At 53.4% G+C, this 19,940-nt stretch overlaps 1 protein-coding gene across 1 annotated transcript; it reads right to left on the reverse strand.

The window, feature by feature from the left end:
- Nucleotides 1–781: 781 nt before the first annotated feature.
- Nucleotides 782–18,948, reverse strand: PLLP (plasmolipin). Its single transcript, XM_032325192.1, has 4 exons — nucleotides 18,649–18,948; nucleotides 5,869–6,042; nucleotides 3,383–3,505; nucleotides 782–1,925 (listed from the first exon to the last, which is right to left on the reverse strand). Exons 1-4 carry the CDS (start codon nucleotides 18,781–18,783, stop codon nucleotides 1,809–1,811), a joined length of 549 nt encoding a protein of 182 aa, XP_032181083.1. The 5' UTR covers nucleotides 18,784–18,948; the 3' UTR covers nucleotides 782–1,808.
- Nucleotides 18,949–19,940: the final 992 nt, after the last annotated feature.

The following is a 19,940-nucleotide window of genomic DNA, read 5'->3' on the forward strand; positions in this document are numbered from 1 at the left end:
ATGAACAACAATAAAATAAAACCATTCTAAACATATACTGTTAACGAAAGTTACTTGAGTGTGGTCTCTCTCAAGATCTCTTACTGTCCTGTATTCCTCTGATGATGGGAGCTGACCCAGCACATACGAGGTGAAGGGAGGTGAAGGGCACACGTGCTGGGGTGCAGTGTGACCTTGCTGGGAGCCTTCTCAGCAGGAGGACCATCTGGTTCCAGACTGTCGGCCACTAGTCACAGAAACCGCCGAAGGCGAGAATGTGTATCAGGGGAGACCACTGTATTTACATTCTGACTGTCCCCGGGGTTGTCCAAAAAGGACCAAGGGGTGCCCAGAAATGCCTTCAGCTGATCATTCAAAGCATGTTACTCTGGCAGCAAAAGCATGAGCTCAGTTGGGAGGACTGCCCCTCGCTGTGGTCTGTGCCAGCCTCCTGAAATCAAGCGTGCTCATCGGCTTTGATGACATGCTCCCTGAACTGCACAAAACCTTTAAGGGAGCTAACAGGAGGGCAGTGTTCAGTCCAGCAAGATGACCTAAGAAGCCTAAAGCTAGAGTCATGATTCAGTGTTCAACTGAGACCCTTGGGAGAGTAAAAGGTGTGTTCAACCTGTCGGGACACATGGCCAGGCAGGTAGGAAGTGGGTCAGGCTGCCTCTGGTAAAGGACGTCACTAGTGCTGCTGAGTGACTCCAGAACTGGACTTACCCACTCCAGGTACTTGGAACCTCTCACTGCAACCCTTCCCTGCACCTTCCCAGAATTTATAAGCATCTACAACCAGGATTACCCAACACCTTTTCCAAATAAGTTCTTCCATCTTTATTTTTGTAAAAAAAAACCAAAAAACCCAAAGAACAAAGTCACCACCAAGCACAGGACAACTTACCAGGCAAGGTCTTGATTCCCTCCCTCCTTCATGTCCCCCGTGCCTCATCAACAGTGTCAGGGAAGCAGTCGGCATGGTTAGCTTTTCCCCAAGGGAGTGTTACAAACAAGGGTTGGAGGGAGGGAGGGAAGGCTGGCTGGGTATTTCATCACTGAGAAGTTGCTTCCAACAGATTGTTTGAAATCACGGGTACGTTTGAAATGCAGGAAAGGAAGACCATGCCATCAGAAATCATACCCCTCTTTCTGCCAAGGTTTTCGAAGCAGCCTTTCATTTGCGGGGAGGGTCAGAATTGTGTTTTATGGGCCGGGGTGGGGGGGGCACCTGGGTGGCTCATTCAGTTAAATGGCCATCTCTTGATCTTAGCTCAAGTCTCAATCTCAGGGTTGTGAGTTCAAGACTTACTTACAAAAAAACCCCAAAAACAGCAACAAAAAACCCCCTGTGTTTTAAGGACCCAGACCAGTTTCAAAAACTTGCTCTGTAGTCCCAGAACAAAGACTAAGATAAATACACATGTCTTGTTAGGCTTATTCTACAGAAGGTCAGGGGCTGCAGGTCTGGAGTCCTTGTTAGTGTACTTAGTGTTGGTGAGAAGCCTGGGCCCCAGCCTGGGACACTGAAGTCTTCTAAAGACAAAGCAGAGACACTGAGAGGCCCGTATCCCCCGTCGCCTTCCACTACATACGGAGGATGGGCAGGCGGTCCCAGCTACTGGCCTCCTTCCAGCCCCTGTGCGTGCTGACTTGGGCCAAACCAGAGGAATGATCCTGATTCCTTAGGAGTCTGACGAGCAGAGCAGAGCAAGCGTAGTCCCTTCTAGGCCGACTCCACAGAGGGCTCAGGCCTCGGGCTTGCAGGCCGCCCCACGCTGGGACCTGGCTGCAGCCAACGGCCCCAAGGGGGCCATGGCACGCGTGGTCTAGGCGTAGCCCCCAGCCATCTGACTGGTGGCTGCATTGCTGCCCACTCCCCGCCAGGCCTGGAAGCTGAAGAAAGCGCTCACTCCGTAGGCAATCATCACTAAACACGAAAAGAACTGGAAGAGGAAGAAGACACCAAAGCTGAGTTGGTGTGCACTGTGGCAATGGGGGGAGGGGGTCAGGGGGGACAGATAGGACCACCAGACAGCCTCAGAAGGGCATATACAGTAAAACCTGGAGTAGTGCTCCCCACTTAACTAGAACAAGCTGCACTGGCAGCCACCCCAACTCCAATTAACCACACACTCACTTCCCAAGTGTTTGTAGGGTTGCCAACATTACATTCTTGTGGGGGAAACCATGGCTAACCACGCAGCAAGGTAGGTCAGACTGTGACACGGGCAACTGGACAGTGTGCTGAGAGCGACTGAGGGGTAGGAACTCCTTCAGACACACATCAGGAATTTAGTTTTAAAAAGACAATGTTCAGGGCACGTGGGTGGCTCAGTGGATTAAAACCTCTGTCTTCAGCTCAGGTCCTGATCCCAGGGTCCTAGGATCGAGCTCCGTATGGGGCTTGCTGCTTCCCACCCATTCCCCTGCCTGCCTGTCTACTTGTGATCTCAGTCAAATAAATAAATAAAATATTAAAAAAAAAAAAAAAAAAAGACAATGTTCAAAAAGTACCCAAGAGGGGTACCTAAGTGGCTCAGTGGGTTAAGCCTGTCTTCAGCTCGGGTCACGATCCCAGAGACCTGGGATTGAGTCCTGCATCGGGCTCCCTGCTCAGCAGAGAGCCTGCTGCTCCCCCTGCCTTTCTCTGTCAAATAAATAAGTAAAATCTTAAAAAAAAAAAAAAAAAAAAAAAAAGTATCCAAGGAATTCTCTGGAATTAGTTTATAGGTGGACTACACTGGCCCCTGCAGCCGCATTCTGAAGCTGAGGAAACCCATGTCCTGGTCTTGCTCCTGCCCAACCCTGGACTGCACCTTGGCGTGTTCACCTCACTGAGCCTCAGTTTCCTTGTCTGTCCAGAGGAACTGGTAGTCCCTCAGTGTGGCAGTCAAGGGGTCCTATGAGGTAATGTCTGCACAGGGCCCCATGGACTGAAGCGTGACAGGTGTGGACAGGGTCGCTGGTATGCCACTGGCTGCTTGATATGAAGCCCAAGTCGGGGCTTCCTGAGAGAGCTATAAATCCCCCAAATGGTTTAAACCAAAAGGTACTGTGTGCCCCTTTTAAGGCGGGTGGGCAGTTTTCAACAGATTCTCCAAGGGGGCACACGGACTATAAATTGGTACGAAGCACCTGTGTGCCAGAAAAGTTCAACAGTGAACCCAAAACTCCCATTTACCATTGAGAGTATTTTCAAGTGTTGCAGTTCCTTGAGGTTTACTGCTAACTGTGGAGGACAAACCTGCCCGTCCCTAAGCCCCTCCTGAGAAGGAGGTCCCTTGGTGGTGGCAGATGCTGGCCTCAGACCAGGGGGTGGTGGAAGCCCAGAGGCACAGACTTGGTTTGACCCGCCCCTCCCCCATCACTGCCAAGGGCACCCCCAGGGACCCATACTCACAGAGGCGGCCGCACGCTGGTTATACGGCCGGGTGCCCTTCAGGGACGTCAGCTCCACGGCGGCAGAGCAGGTGATGAAGGCCGTGATGTAGAGAACAGTTGCACCCACGTTGAATATCATTAACTAGGGAATGGGGGGAGGGGAGAACAGGCTAAGGATGGCAGACTCTTTCAGTTGCCCCCAGCACACCCCTTTAATATCTAGAACAGAGGCTGGGACTCAAGGATGGGGATGGATACATGGGTCTTTCCCACTATACTCCTCAGGGTGACAGTCCACATGGGGTCAACCGATAGGCCATCCAAGCGGGGAGCATAAACACACATAAGGCTGAGAGGGGAGGGGAAATGATGCGAAGGCCTAAAGTGATCTGGTCAGGGGAGGGGCAGTGACAGCCCCACAAGGCAAAACTCCATTCCCAATGGCAGGAGACCAAACGAAGGCCATCTCTGAGAGCACCAGCTGAAGAATTCCAGGGCCACGTTATTCCATGCAAGCCTGGCCCCCACGCATGGCACTGTGGGCCTTGGTCCTGAGGCTGGCCCTGGGAAGACTTCCCATCTCTCTCTGCCCCACCATGGGGGAATCTCTGCCTGCCTTTTGGCCACATCCTAGACTCAAGGCCACCATGTCAAATGCCAGGGTGAAGACCCAGCTGGATTCTGGGGCTGACTGGCAGAAGGGACGCTTGGATGACAGTCAGGCCCAAGTCCCATTTCCCTAACACTTGGCCCCTGGAGCCCATAAACAGTCTTAGCAGAGATTGCAAACTGGTGGCCCTCAGGCACATTTGGGTCAACCTACCGATTTAAAAAAATATATATATCAATATTCTAAAATGAGATTTTTTTAAAGCTTTTTTTTTTTTTTTTTTAAAAGATTTCATTTATCTGAGAGAGAGAGAGAGAAAGAGATAGTGAGAGAGCACATGAGCAGGGAAGAGAGGGAGAAGCAGGGAGCCCGACGTGGGGCTCGATCCCAGAACCCCAAGATCATGACCTGAGCTGAAGGGAGATGCTTAACCGACTGAGCCACCCAGGTGCCCCGAAAATGAGATTTCATATGAAAACCCAAAGAGCTCATATAAAACTTTCAGTCTTAAAATATCAAGATTTGGTACCAAGGGGCCTGCACGCCCACTGACAGCAGGAGCTGGCTCCCTACAGACGGATGGGTACAGGCGCTCCAGAACCCCTCCCTCAACCTACATCACTCACTCACCTTGCCCAGGTCCGGTAGGGAGCTTGTAGTCCCCATTCCAGAAAATGCCAATTTGACAATCCCAATCCAGTCGTCTCCAGATGCAGCCAAGCCTTATCTGCCAATAGGCCCAGCAGCCAAAGAGACACTGCCCTGCTATCTTGGCCCAGGAAAGGAGCCTCTTTCCAACAAGAGCTGTGGCCGGAGCCCCAGGTCTGTGCTCAGAGACACTGAGGTCCCCGCCATCTTGGGAGATTTCTTTCTTCAAGGCTCCTAGGACATGGCCATGACCGGGACTGGACCCTAGCCAGGAAGTCCGGCCGTCCCCTCCTCAGCCTAGGATCTTCCCTGCAAGCCCAGCGGCCACCACAAACACGGCCTGGCTCCTGCCAGTGATGTCAAGATCTAACAAACCCGTTCTGTCTTGAGGATGACTCACGTTTCCTCAGTTTAAACAGTCATTGAATTCCACACAATGCCGCCTAGTCCCAGCCTTGCTTGTCTTACAATCATGTGCCTCTCTTGCCTCGCTGCTCACTGAAAGCCTCAGACCCCAGCTGCAGGGGTTTTCCAGGTCAGAGAAAAAAGCCCAGCGCGAGCTTTCTGTGTCTGGCCGGGGAACTTCCTATGGCCGCTCTCCCCTCTGTGTCCCGAGAAGACTGACCTGGACAAAGCGGGGAGGCCACCCTCTCCCAAGCTGTCGGGGACTTATTCTGGGTAATTCCTGATAGTCTGGCTGAGGGCTGGGAGAGTCTTGACAGACCTCCTGAAACACAGGTTCAAATCCCAACTGCCCCCACAAAACAGAAAAACACTTTCAAGATTCCAAATGCAGGGGGCTCTCCATTCGAGAGCCCTCACAGGGACACCTGGGTGGCTCAGTGGTTAAGCGTCTGCCTTTGGCTCTGATCATGATCAAGCCCCATGTCCAGCTGCCTGCTCAGTGGGGAGTCTGCTTCACCCTGTCCCTCTCCCTCTGCCTGCAGCTCCTCCAGCTTATGCTCTCTCTCTCTCAAATAAACAAGTAATATCTTTAAAAAAAAAAAAAAGAGAGATAGAGAGCATGCCTCACTTCTCCCTTCTCTGAAGAAAGCCAAGTCTATGTCCTCCTATATTTGTGGCCATGGATCCTCCCTCCCCCACTCAGCTCTACAGCTGGCTGAGGGCCAACTCCCACCAGCCACATCTCAGGCAGGGAAGGTGCCTCTGTCACAGCTGCGCACAGAGGCAGATGGGTCAGCCTTGAGGCACACCCCTCCCAACGCCGTGCTCCCACCCAGACTCACCACCAGCGGCCAGGGCACCATGTACATTTTCATGTGCAGCTGAAACAGGTAGAGGATGAAGAAGACGATTGTCACCAGCCAGAGGAAGACAGCCACGAACATGACCCAGCCGTAGGCCGGGTACAGGTGGTATGGGGTGTCGGCAATCAGGGCCCACACCAGCAGCCCCAGCACCTGGAGGGACGAGACAGGGCCAAGAGTCCCCTAGAGCCCCCAACACTCTGGCCGGAGGCCACGGGGCTCGCTCTGCAGGACACATTTCTCATTTAGTCAAAGAAACATTTATTTGGCTCCTACTGCATACCACGTAAGGGAGTTACCCTTGCCTGGTAACTCCTCCTTTCAGATCTCAGTTGAAATGTTGCACACCATGGGACACTTTCCCCCGGTCCTCCAGTCTGGCTTCTAGAACACTTCTTTTGTGCCCTCCTGGCCCCCCAGGCACCCACCACCCAGGACCAGATTCTGTTTCCTTCCCCTGACTTTTGAGTTCCTTGAGGGCAGGACAATGACTGTCTCACAGCTGCATCCAGACACTCAGCACACCTCCCAGAGAGCCATCCTGGCCTCCTCCATGGCTTTCACCCCCTTCCTTGCTGCCCGAGATCCCCGAGGCTGAGGCACCCTCCCTTCTCCACAAGGGCATGCTCTGCAATCTCTGGAGCTAGGCATGATTCAGCGCTAGCGCTGAGGCAGGGAGGGTCTAATGGGGGGCTCTGGAGAAAGGCTCCCTTGCTGACAAAGAAGCACCAAGACAACTGTCCCTCTTCTTTCTTGGATGGCATCCAGACATTGTGGCAGCAAGGCTCACGGGGACCCTGCCACAGCTGGAGAATGACCTAACCATCAGACGGATCAGAGAGAAATGGCTCAAGAGCCAAATCCATCTCTGGCTGCTGGTTCTGGAAACAAAAAGGCCTCTTGGCCAAAAGCTCCTATACCAGCCCCCGGAGAGCTGGTGCTCACCAGCGAGCACAGCCAGCACTGGGAACCTGCTGCATGCTCCCACCCCAGCGCCCCGCCAAGGACTGAAGGCATGTTGTGTACCCATTCCCCTACATGTGAAGGGTCAGGACAGGAATGACCTTAGCCGAGTCCAGAAATCTGTAGGACAATGCTCCTTTCTCCTCATCCTGCCCCTCCTGCCCAAGAGGCCGGGGAGGGGTACAGTTGACTTTTCCTCCCAGTGGGAGGTGGAGCCCTGGAGCCTGAGAGCCAACAGCTGGGCTTTAATCCTGCCCACACTGTTGGACCCTGGGCAAGCTCCTTTCCCTCTCTGTGCAGCTCCCGGGGGACAACTCCAGTCTCCCCACCAGAATGCAGCTCCCTGAGGAGTCCGAGTTTGGTCACTGCTGTATCTCCAGGGCCCAGAGGTACCTGGTCAGCAGATGTGTGTGCAGAACTAACGAGCCTCGGTTTCCTTATCCATGAAATGGGGGTCAGAAACCTGCCCAGCACAGGAAGCAGAGGTGAATCGGTGATGTACTCCTGGCCTTGCCCCCCTCCACCCACCAGAGATGGGCTGGTAGTGGCCTGGGTGGCCCAATTTAGGGGTGAGGAAGGTGGCAGGGCCTTGCCTGCAGGCACGCAATTAAGGGACAGAGCTGTTACCAGCGAGGACCCAAAGCTGGGGTGTCTCAGCACAGCACCGCCAGCTTTTACCACCCATCTTCCGGCACCCTGCCTGAGAAGGACATTATGAGGGCGGCCAAGAGCCCCCAGAGCTGGGTGAGGCCACTGCTCTGAAAGAGAACCACCCCCCCCAACACAGCTTGTTGCAGGACCCTCCCAGGTAAGAACCAGACTCATCAGGTACAATCATCCTTTTGCTTCAAGCGGGATCCTGATGGGCCCCCAGGCCAATGTGCTGCCTGCTCCAACCACCAAAAAAGGAAGTCAGAAAATGCACTGAACTGAAAATCAAGAGAAGACCAATTTGGCTTCACCCTAACATGTACCTACCACTTACTGGTACGATTACTCCTTGATTTGGCTGGAGACCACTGAACGCCCTTCGGATCCATGCCAGGCCTCAGGTAAGCCACTCCCTATTTGGTTCATGGTTTCCCCATGACCCCCTCATTGGTGTGTACTATGTATTTCCCCCATTTTTCAAACAGAAACTCAGAGGGAAATATCTGCAGCTGCCCATGGCTCCCCCTAGGGGTGGGGGTAGGGCAGGATTTGAACCCAGCTCTGACCTCTGGAACCCAGGCTACTGAGAGTTACTTAGTAACACGTGAAAGATGAGGACACCCGAGCTGTCCCCTGGCTCTGCCCTGCCCTCCAGCCCAGCCCTGGTTTCCAGATCAGCAAGCGCAGCCTCTGAGAGATAAAGCCACCAGATAAGCAGCGGGAATTTCTGGGGTTCCTCCTGGCTTTGCCAACCTGGCCCTGTGCCCTGGGAGCCGCCTCGGTTTCTGCCCTCAAACAAGGAAAGGTCCACTCTTCCCTTGGAACCAGAGAGACTGGTTTTTCCTGTCCACTCTCCCCCGGCCCCAGGAATCTGAATGGTGCACTCCAACCCAGGGCCCAGGGAGACCCTACTCAGGACAGGGAGGCCCCACATTTGCCAACCCCTCTGCTAGCCTGACGGCCTCATCCGCCCTCTGGCCAAAGACCCCTCCTGTAGCTGGAAGAAGGGGCCGGAGGACCTGTCCTGTGGTCTACTGGACAAGAGTAAACCCCACTTTTCAGAGGGAAGGGGACAGGAGTAGGTAGCCGAGGGTAAAGAGCAAAGGAGGGCCACCTGTCTCCAGAGTGTGATCCAGGCCCCTCTGTCCAGGATAGTCGCCTTGCAGCTCGGGTGCCCCTCTCTGGGACCATTCATTCAACAAGTATCTATCCAACACCTACTACTGTGTGAGCCAAACAGACAAAACACCTGCTCTCCCAGAGCTCCCACTCTATGGAGGGGACCCAGATAAAAGCCCAATGCATCGATGAATGTGGGCAAGCAAGCCACAGGACAAGGGGTTAAGTGCTACGGAAAAAATTGCAGCTGAGAAGGAACGGGCAGTGTGGTCATTTGCAATTTCAGATAAGAGGCCAAGAAAGATCTCACTGGGAAGGTGACTTGTGAGCAGCGGGAACAGCAAGGATTGGCCAGGAGAGAGGCACGGACCAGATTCTCTTTCAGAGCCTCCAGAAGGAACCAACTATGCAATATCTCGATTTTGAAATTCTAGCCTCCAGGACGGTGAGACAACAGATTTCTATGGTCTGAAGCCGCCCAGTTTATGGTATGTTTGTGATGGCAGCCCCAGGAAACCAGTACACCTTTCTTAGCTACTCTTGGACAGCCGACGGATGTCACAATCTGACCTGTGATACTGACATCAGTTCTGATGGAGGGCTGGCCTACTACTCCCTGGGTTCAGGCTCTGGCCCTGCCAACTTACCAGCTATGGGACCCAGGGCAAGTTGCTGGACCTCTCTGTGCCTTAGTGTCCTCATCCTCCAAACGTACCTACCTCAGGGGGTAGTTCTGAGATTAAAGAAAGTAATACATGTAAGGGACTTAGATCAACACGTTCCACTGTCATTATCAACCTGAGAGGCTGGACTGTGGGTTTTCCAATCCATTCTCTGCCCATATTCCTGAGGTAGAAGTAATTGTGTGTGTAATTCCCAGGGGTGTGAGGCCTCACTGAGATAAAGGACGTATCTAAACTTAAACACGAGGCATGGTGCCTGGCAGCTCAGGGCCCCATGCCAGTGTGGGCCCCACCCGTCTTTCAGATAAGGCAGCCGGCTTATCTGAAGGGCAGGCCCCAGAAGGGGAGCCCTGCCCAGCCCTAGAATGCCTCCTGGAAGCACACTCCTCCTGTTCCTCACAGGCTGAGGGGTTCTGGGGAGAATCCTTGATCCTCAGACCTCAGTATGCCCCTCAGGACAATGGGAGCAAGGAGGTTCCACTTAGTGCTTTCCAAGGCTCCCTTCAGCCTAGGCCTGACACTCCTCCAACTACACACCTCCCGCAGCGGGGCCCAAAGCCCTCTCCCCCTGGTACTGGAGGGACCCCTCCATCCCCAGCACTAAGCTAAGTCTTTTCCCACCCAAAGACGGTCACTCTTCTAATCCCTCTCCACTTCTTGGGCTGGGTCAGACCCTTGTGGATTTGCTGTACGACCTTGGGAAAGTTACCCAAACTTTCTGATGTTTCTTTATCTGACATGTGAGAGGACTGGGCAGGGACACCCATCCTGGTCACCTCACAGGGGTGTCATTGCAGGTAAAATGCTGTGAAGGAAAACGTCAACAGCTGTAGTGGTCGGGTGTGGTATGAGGGCCATTGGCATCTCCGGGAAGGAGTGGAGAGGGGCTTACCTCCCAGAGTGGGGTGCCTCAAAGAGTGGCAGCACCTCAGAGCCCAGATGCTGACACTGGGGACTCAAACTCAGCCAAGGCAGGCAGGTCACAGAAATGGCCAAGGCCGTCTAGGCGGGAACTGCGGAATGGAGAGCAGCCTACTGGTGTCAGAGGAATGCAGCTCGACAGCCAAGACTTCTAATTTTCCAAGAGACACTAGAAATCTGAATTCCTATGTGAAATCTTCAGCTTTTTAAATGCTGGCAATGAACCCAAAGGTTTTGGAGATAATGTGAGGATGTGGCCCCACCCAAAAGCTGCCAGAACTCCCTTCTCTCCACTACACTCTCCAGGAAACTGGGACCCGGGGGCAACATGAGCCCTTCTGGGGTTCCCCCTCACAGGGACACATCTGGGCAGCTGAGGACACTCTGAACTTGGCCTGGCCAGGCCCAGCCTCCACCCCTGCCCTGACCCTTCTTCCCACAGTGAAAGGGACTTTATGGGGACAAAAGCCACCCATTGTGTCACGAGAGACAAAGGCGCAGGGGACAGAGGCTCCGGGGCGCCTGGACTGGCCACAACACACCCACACACTGGCCCCTCCCTGTGCAGAGGTGGCGGACTGGGGTGGGGGGGGGGGCAAGGAGACAGCTCCCTGGAATCCCTGCACTGTACACCCCAGCACTCGGGAGTCCTGGGGGCCGCTTCCCAGCTCCACCACCGGGGGTCACAGATTTCACTCTTCTCAGCCTTCCTTTCACTCCAAAGCTCTCATTTGGCCTCTCCCACCTGGGCAAGCGGACAGGCCAACCCAGACCAACAGCAAAGGGCCTATTAATATCCAGGGCCAGGCTAATGGGCTGCCAAGAAAACCAGCTCACCCCTCTCTGCCCACTAAGCAGGTTCCTAGTGGCCATGGGGACCAGGGCAGCGCCCCTGCGGCTCCCTGAGACCATTCATGAGCAGGAAATCGGGGCCTGGTCCTCACTGAGTTCCAGCATCAACCAATCACCAGCTGTCAAGGAGCGACCAACACCTGACCCTGCCACATGTACGAAATAGCCTCCATCCACCATCCGTGGATAGCTGTGCAGCCTCATTTTTTTTTTTTTTATTTACTTATTTGACAGAGATCACAAGCAGGCAGAGAGAGAGAGAGAGGAGGAAGCAGATCCAAGGACCCTGGGATCATGACCTGAGAGGCTTTAACCCACTGAGCCACCCAGGCACTCCGCAGCCTCTTTCCATGTACACCTGGTTAAACAACCATTCGAGGGCACCCAGCCCATAACACTGAATTCAAGGCCATGCTTGCTGCTGTGTGTTCATGGGAGAGTGTCTTCCCCAGTCAGGGCCTGAGGGGCCCTCAAGGGCCGCCTTCACAGTTCTGTCACAAGCACAAACTACCTGTACTATATTTTTACACTGTATTTTCATGTATTTGGAAGATTTTTAAAGAAGGTATTTCATTTATTTTTGAAATACGTAATCTGTATGACATTGCATGTAACAAAATGGTATTTTTAGCACGTCTCCCTCCTACCCTGATACTCAGTTTCTTCCCCAGGGGCAAACAAAAGGGGTCTCTTAGGTATCTCCCCAGGAACTGTGCATGCACGCACGGCCGCCCGCACACCCTCTTTAAACAGGTGCATCTCTATATATTCTCTCTTCCTCCCATACACACAATAGTATTCTACACACAGTTTTGCACCTTGCCTTTTCCACTTAGCTATACAGCCTGGAGAATGTCTGTCATTACAGACAGCTGCCCTCCTATTTTCTCCAAGGGCTAAGACGTTATCTTTTCACAAACTGCAAGATATGCCACTGTACACATGTGTCATAATTTACTATAACAGTATGTATCAACTATGTTTCTATTAAAAAAATAAATAAGGGGCACCAGGGTGGCTCAGTCGGTTAAGAATCTGCTTGGGCTCAGGTCATGACCCTAGGGTCCTAGGATCAAGTCCAGCATAGGCCTCTCTGCTCAGCAGGGAGCCGGCTTCTCCCTCTGTGCTCTCTCTCTCTGACAAAATAAATTTTAAAAAATCTTTAAAAATAAATAAATAAAATGCTGATGAGAAATTAAAAAGAAAACACAACAGTGGCACCTGGGTGGCTCAGTGGGTTAAGCCTCTGTCTTCGGCTTGGGTCATGATCCCAGGGTCCTGGGACTGAGCCCCACATCGACCTCTCTGCTCAGTGGGGAGCCTGCTTCCCCCTCTCTCTCTGCCTGCTTCTCTGCCTATTTGTGACCTCTCTCTCTGTCAAATAAATGAATAAAATCTTTTTTAAAAAATAATAAAGAGGGACACCTGGGTGGCTCAGTTGGTTAAGCGGCTGCCTTCGGCTCAGGTCATGATCCCAGCGTCCTGGGATCGAGTCCCGCATCGGGTTCCTTGCTCAGCAGGGAGCCTGCTTCTCCCTCTGCCTCTGCCTGCCACTCTGTCTACCTGTGCTCACTCTCTCTGACAAATAAATAAATAAAATCTTTTTAAAAAAATAAATAAAAATTAAAAAATGAAAGAAACAGAAGTCCGTGCGGCATAAAAAAACACCATGAGCAAAGTCAAAAACAACACTAGGAAAAAAACATTTGCAAATCATCTGGAGGTCCTAATAACTGGTAAGACAGACTTAAGACTCCACAGAATGGAGAAAGAGGACAAACAAGACGACAAATACAAACAGCTCGCCAACATGTTTTTCCAAGGCCAACCTCACTCATAAGAGAACTAGAAAACGTTACTACCCTGAGTGATGGCGGGGGTTGGGGGGGTCCTGATTCACCAGGCTGGTTACCCCTCCAGAGGGAGTTTAGCAAGCTCCATCAAAATCACGAACACTCAGACCCATGGCCAGCAGTCCCGCTTCTGGAAATGTACTGGACAGATGCACTCAGTAGCTTGTGTGTGCTCATTCACTGCAACAGGGTACAAAACAGCAGGAGTGGGAACCCCAGGTGTCTGTCCACAAGGGGATGGGCCCCATGAGTCCCAAGGCAGCAGGTAATGGACCGCTGCAAAGCCCTAAGCCAGCCATCGTACTCCATGCACGGAGAGCAGACCACAAGACATTTTCTATATGAAAAAGGAGCAGACACAGAAGGATGTGCATAGAAAGACTGTACTCCTTGGGTCAAGTGAGGAGAGGTGGGACTCTCCCGTCAAGCCTGTGCCTCTCTCAAGAGTCTGAAATGGAACCTGGGAAACCAGGGCGGGCATGGGCGGGGCCACTCTAACTGGAAAGGACAAAGATTTTTCAGCCTGCTCTTTCCCAGCCCGTTTTATTCTGAACCGTAGTAAATATATTACCTATTAAAGAAATTCAGAACAGGAAGGATTAGAGAAAGAAAACACCCAGCACACTATGTGCTGTCAAGGGGGAAAAAGCACCGCGGGGCACACGCACAGAGTGTTCCCATCTGTGGTTTTTAAAGTAAGGACAGGGGTCACGTGCAGAAAAATGCATAGACTCAGTGTGGAACGCTGCCTTCCTGCAGGTGGTTACCTCGGGGGACTGGTCCAGGACTGATCCAGGAGGAGAGAGATGACATTCGAATTAATTACTCTTTGTATTGTTGGACTGTTCTGCTGTGTGCCTGTGTGATTTTCTCAAGGAATACAATTTTTTTAAATGCACCCATCAGTAAAGAAAGGGCTACATGAACACTGACTGACACCAGGACATGCCCTGAATCGGTTAACAGGGAGGGACAGTAACAGAAGAAATCTCAGGTGGTCTGGGTGTAAGAAATGCAACTTACCAAACAAAGGAGAGGGCATAAAACCATCCCCGTTTTTCACAATGCACAGGAAAAAGAACTGGCAACTCCCTACAGGGGTCCCCTTGGGAAGAGGGGCAAGCAATCCAAGAATAACTTTGGCCTTATCTGTAAAAGGTTTTCATTTTGTAAGGAGAATGTGTTCACATATTTATTCCAAACACTCAACTCCCTCCAGGCCAGTACCGGTGGGGTGTATGGGTGGAGATAACAAGACCAAGCACTGGTTTCCTCTGGGCACAGGAGGTGGACCAGCAAGCTTGCAGGGCCTGGCATGATGTACCCAGGAAACTGAATCCACATAGCTCAGGGCGAAAGAACACCCTGGGAGGCTCCAGCACTGCACTTCCAACAAGACCGAGCTCTGCTCACACCTCGGAAACCCCCACAATCTCCTCTGGGCAGCCTCTTGTCGGAGGACAGAGGGGACTTGCAGGCCTTGCCCTGACCCTCACTGGGAGAGGAAGGTGAAGTACCTGCTGGGACTGGGGACAGAGCCAGGATTACAGCAAGGAAGAACCTTCTAAAACTCCCAAATGCACAAGGATGGTGCTGGCAGCCTTGAGAGTGACTGAGCTCCCCGTCGCTGGAAGCATGTAAGCTCGCGGGACTTCTGGTAGTAAGCATGAAGAACCCTATGATTCTACGGCTCTGTGAATCCTAACTGCCCTTCATTCCAACACACATGGCACTAAGCCCTTTACAGCACCATATTCCACATTCCTCACTATTCCATAGTCACTATTTTACTAACAAGGAAACAGAAGCTCTAGGGTATTAGGGAAGGTGCAAGATCACACAGCCAGGAAGGGGCAGCCAGGATCTGAACCCAAGGCTCTCTGCTTTCAGGCCAGTGCTCCCACCAATACTCTCCATCACCCACGGGTCACTGTGATCTAGTGGTGCGTGAAGCTTCTGATAATTTGTTCAAAAACGGAAATGGTATGGCCACCTCCAATTTCAAGAGGTCCAGCAAAAAAGGACAAAAGGTGCAAACACTGATTGGCCCATTTATATGGGCTTTTATGCCCAAGGCCTCAGGGATGCCTTTTGACTGCAAGGCTTTTGGGCAAGCTATTCTAAGGTTCATCTGTTTGGAACCGCCTTCTTACTACTCCTTCCTTATAACTAAACCCTTCAGAGCCCACTTCTGTCAGGAAGCCTTCCTTAGTGGCCCTGGCCCTGGATAAATCTCCCTCCCTGAAGGTCGTCTCCCTCCCTTCCCCTCCAAAGCATCACAGGAATCTGTAACCTCTACCAAAAAAATAAAAAAATAAAAACAAAACAGGAACATAGCTAGAGCCTCGCTTTGGATGTGAGTGCAAATTCTGACTGCCACTCTACCCTGTGTGACTTTATATTCAAGTTCCTCACTCTTTGCTCATCAGTAAGCCCAGGTTAAGATAATCCTTCTCCCCAGAGCTGTAAGGATCAGTTAACCACACCTTCCACAAGATTCCTTCCATCCCCTAGCCACACCCCTGCAACATCAAAACCTCCAAATTTTTTTCTTATTTTTTTTTAAGATTTTATTATTTATTTGACAGAGAGAGAGATCACAAGTAGGCAGAGAGGCAGGCAGAGAGAGAAGGGGAAGCAGGCTCTTGGGGCTCCCAGGATGCTGGGACCATGACCTGAGCCTAAGACAGAGGCTGTAACCCACTGAGCCACCCAGGCACCCCAAAACCACCAGATTTTTATGACCAAATGAGTTGTCTCTAGCTCAAACTTGCCTGCTTGTTTTTTAGATGCTTATCTGCATAAATTCATCGTGTTTCCCTTTTTGCCTAGGCTGCTAGGAAACTCGACAAAGAATCAACAGCCTTAAACGTGCCATAGATTCCTGGTACAATGACCTCTTTTGGGTCTCAAGTCAATACTTTCCCCCCCTACACACACAACACGAACTTTTAGAAATATATGACTTTAACTCCTGTTGTAAGAAGCTGAGTATCACATTCTGCCCAATGTTCTTTCTGGAAGCAGATGGTGTGTGTGTGTGTGGGGGGGGGTGATAAATCAGTTAACACTGAAGCTGGTTCTTCAGGACCCACTTCAATACCAGACAAAGAGCACATTTCCTCTCTGCCCACCCCATCTCCCTCCTCCTACCACATCCTTTGAGAAACAAAGGAGAATTAGCTTTCATCTTCCCATTTACTGCCTCCTCCATGCAGCCTGATCCCTTTGAGAAAAGCTCATCCTCTGGGCACCTCCCTCAGACCAAGAGTAAGCAGGTGCTGGGCCTTTGGGGGTTGGGAGGGATGACCACTCCATCATACCCTCAAAAGCATCACACCCTGTACCCTGTGGGAGCACAGCTGAGTGTGGGGATTAAGAGCATGGGCCAGAAAAGTCAGCCCACACAGGGCTTAGATACCAGTTCTATCACTCTTAGACCTTGGGCAAAGAACTGACCTCTGAGTCTCGGTTTCCTCACCTATAAAATGGGGAGAACGGAATATATAAAGCCCTTGACAGGGAACCCAGAGCCTAGTTCACACCTGACTGGTGGAAGCTTTTTGCTTCTCAGCAGATGGTGGTGCCTGTTGGGGTAAAGCCCCCTAGGAAACCAGGAAGCTGTCCACTGGAATTGTCTGTGACCAGAGAAACAGCTCAGGAAGCAGCTTCTCCCACACGTAGGCTGGTTAAGGCACTAAAAGGTGCAGGTCTTCAGAAGTCTAATAGGAGACCCTCATCCCCCCACCCCAGCTCCAAAAGCACTGCAGGGGGAAGGGAGCAAAGGAAGGCCACCTCACTCACACCCAGTCCCTCAGTGTCTGGACACCTAAGCAAGGCCTCCCAGCAAGTCGCACACCCTGTGTAGACCCAGGGTTGATTTCTGTGCAATGGGACAGGAATATTCAGGACTGCGCTGCTGGGCCCACGGGGACTGACAAATCAGAAACAGCAGCCTCTTCCCAAAGGATCTACCCAGGTCCTAGCAGACACAGCAGGGCCCTCTTACTCTCAACTCCAGTTCTCACTGTTCAAATGTGAAAGCAGCCCATGCTCAGGTCCCATCAAGCAGGAGCTAAGCCTAGGGCTCCATGAAACCGCCCCCCACCCCCAGACCCCAGCAGAGCTTTCTCCCTATCTCTCCCCATGGCACTCAAGGCCCTCAGCTTCTGACCACCTCAGAAACAAGGGCTTCAACTCTAGCTGTACCAACCCAATCCCCCCCAACTTCCTTTCCAGTAGTCCATCCCCAAACTCTGGCTCCCACATGACTGGTGGAAGCTCTGAACACCTTCTCCCTTCCTCTGCCAGAGTTCAGTGAAATCAAAAGTTCCCTCTCCTTCAGGAACCTCCCAGGACTCCAAATTCATCTGCCTCTCCTCTGCCCCTTCAGTCCAGCCCTGAGGCTCCCTTCCTGCTCCCTGCCACCTTCTCAATGGTCCTGGAGTGCAGCATGCAAACCTGCCAATTTAAATCAGGCCCCATGGGAGGTCTTACCCACCCTGGGAATCTCCAAAGCAACTCTGGGAGAAGATTACAAATGTAGATTTCTGGGCTGCACTTCCTGAAATTCCAATTCCACATTTTTTCCAAGGGGGTGGGGATTAAGACTCTACATTTTAAACCTTTCCAAGAGAGTCTGAGGCTGGTGTGGGGGCTGAGGGGCCAGAGACAGATCTGTGAAACCCTGAAACAGAGCTAGCACTGACCTAGGTGGAGACAGGGGCTGGGGAGGGGAAGGGGCACGATGTGTCAGACTACCGAGCGTCTCAGCCTTCCAACCAAACCAGGATCAGCAGGATGGGGCGACCGACATGCCCTAAAAGAAAATGGATCCTGGCCCACCTCCAGTTCCACCTTAGTCCTCTGGACCCTCAGTTGCTGGGGAAGTCTCCCACAGGGGCAGCCACCCGGCTTCCTGACCCACCAGAGGGTACCGTGGGAAGAAAGAGAAAACCGCCAGGCCTGAAACCAGTGTGTGGGGAGAGGGGTGTTCCCATCAGTCCGACTCTGCTGGGATCCGCACAGGGTCTGGGAGGCATCGGAACCTTGCAAATGCCTCTGGTTTCCCACAAATCCCTCCCGCCGGCGCTGGGCGCGGTATCTCGGCCCCATGGGGCCGGCCAAACCGGCTGGAACCCGGTGGGGCAACCAGTGGAAGCCAGAAAAGCCCGGTCCCCGCGCGAGAGGCCAGGGGCCGCGCCTAAAGGTACGCGCCGGAACCGAGGTGCACTCTCGCTTGGAAAAGGAGCGTCTGGGGCTCGGCCACGCGGAGCCCCTCGGAGTGGACTTTGCTTCACTCAGGCCGCGTGTCCCGGAGGGCTGGGAGCACTACCGTGGCAGAGAGAGACAGAGAGACAGAGACAGAGAGGCTGGGGGACAGAAAGGCTGGGAGACAGAGCGAATTGGGCGCAGTGACTGTGCGTCTGTGAGCGCTCCTTTGGCTGGCCTCCAGTGACCACCTCGCGGGACGATGGGGCGCGCGCCGAGTGGGCACTCTGAACACGGGTGCTCGCGGCGACGGCAACGGGGATGTGTCGAGTTGAGAGGGCTGAGGGTGGTCTCGGGGGCGTGCGTCCTGGAGGCGCCCGGGGGACAGGGGCATCGCGGCGCGTGGGAGCCTAAGGTGAGGGAGTACTGGGAGCAAAGGAGGCAGCCCCGAGCCCTCCCGGTCCGGCCGTCCCCCAGCTGGACCCCGCGGCCCCGCGCGCGCTCACCAGCTGCAGCAGCATGAGCGCACCGAGGCTGGAGCGCACGAAGCCCAGGTCCGGGCGCAGCGCGGAGACCGAGGCGCCGGCGCCCTGCGCGGGGCTGCTGGTCCGCGTGCTCACTTTCGACGGGAACTCGGCCATGGCGGTTCCGCTCGCTTCCCGACGTCTCTCCGGCCGCCGCCGTCGCCGCCCCTCCCCGCGGTGGGTGCCGGCTGCCGAGCCGCTCCTCCCCGGGGGCTCCCGCTCCCGAAGCGGCTCCCGGCGCGACGCGCGGCGTCGGGGCGGGAGGCGGCCAGCAGCCAGGTGCGGCCGAGCTCCGGCCCCGCCCCCACCGCGGGACCCGCCCCTTTAACCCTCCGCCTGCCGCCGGCCGGCTCCGCCTCGAGCCGCTCGTGGCCGCGTCCACTTTCCAGATGGGGCAACTGAGGCCGCGGTCAGTGAGACGGATCCGCCACAGCCAGCCTGGAGAGCCGCACTTTTCTCTCCCAAGGAAAGCCAGCTCCTGGGAATCTCCCTCAGCGTCGGTGCGGCTTTCACCGATGCTCCGGCCCCTGCCAGCGGGTCACTTCCAAGCCGGAGGTAAGCGGGGCTGGGGAAGCGCAGTAATCTCAGGCCTCTCCTGGATGCCTCTCCTGGATGCCTCTAGGGGCCTCTCTGAAGTTTCTCCTTACAGCGTGATCCGCATCTCTGCAGGAGTCCTGGGAGATGGGACCCGGCACCCAGGAGTTGAGGGTCTGAGTTGACTGAGGCTGCTCGTGACTCAATTTACGTGGTTTCCACTTCTGAACATACTAAGCAGTAACTTAGAAGATCATTGAGCCTCAGCTTCCTCGTCTGTAATATAGGGATATGAAAGGACCTCACTTCACAGAAGCTCCTGGCACAACGTGACAAGGGCATGCGTGAGGGGCATTCACAAGGTGGGAGATGATATTGGAGTTATGGTCTCATTACTCCACCTGCACCCTGAAATGCGTGTGCGCGTGCACACACACACACACTCACACGCACACGCACACACAAACCCCGTTCAAGCCATAAAGACTTGCACACATAATTTATCAGCCAGTGTTTGCAGAACCTCTACTATATGTCAGGCCCTATCCTAGTCCCTGGGGATACAGCAGGTACAAGCCAGGCAAGGCTTCTCCGATCCCACTTTCTACTGGGTATGACAAGTGATAGACTGGGAAGAAAAAACGTCAGTGACGTAAAATAGATGTGACGGAGATGGCCAGGGGGCAATTTTTAGATAAATTGGCCAGAGAAGACCTCTCAGAGAGGTGACATTTAGGCAG

Source organism: Mustela erminea, chromosome 19 (assembly GCF_009829155.1).
Source record: "Mustela erminea isolate mMusErm1 chromosome 19, mMusErm1.Pri, whole genome shotgun sequence".
Taxonomy (NCBI): Eukaryota; Metazoa; Chordata; class Mammalia; order Carnivora; family Mustelidae; genus Mustela; species Mustela erminea.

Coding starts and splice junctions, on each gene's coding strand:
- PLLP (XM_032325192.1), bottom strand. CDS start 18,783: ATGGCCGAGTTCCCGTCGAAAGTGAGCACGCGGACCAGCAGCCCCGCG. Junction 6,043..18,648: donor CGCTCATGCTGCTGCAGCTG/GTGAGCGCGCGC, acceptor TCGTCCCTCCAG/GTGCTGGGGCTGCTGGTGTG. Junction 1,926..3,382: donor ACCAGCGTGCGGCCGCCTCT/GTGAGTATGGGT, acceptor TTCCTCTTCCAG/TTCTTTTCGTGTTTAGTGAT.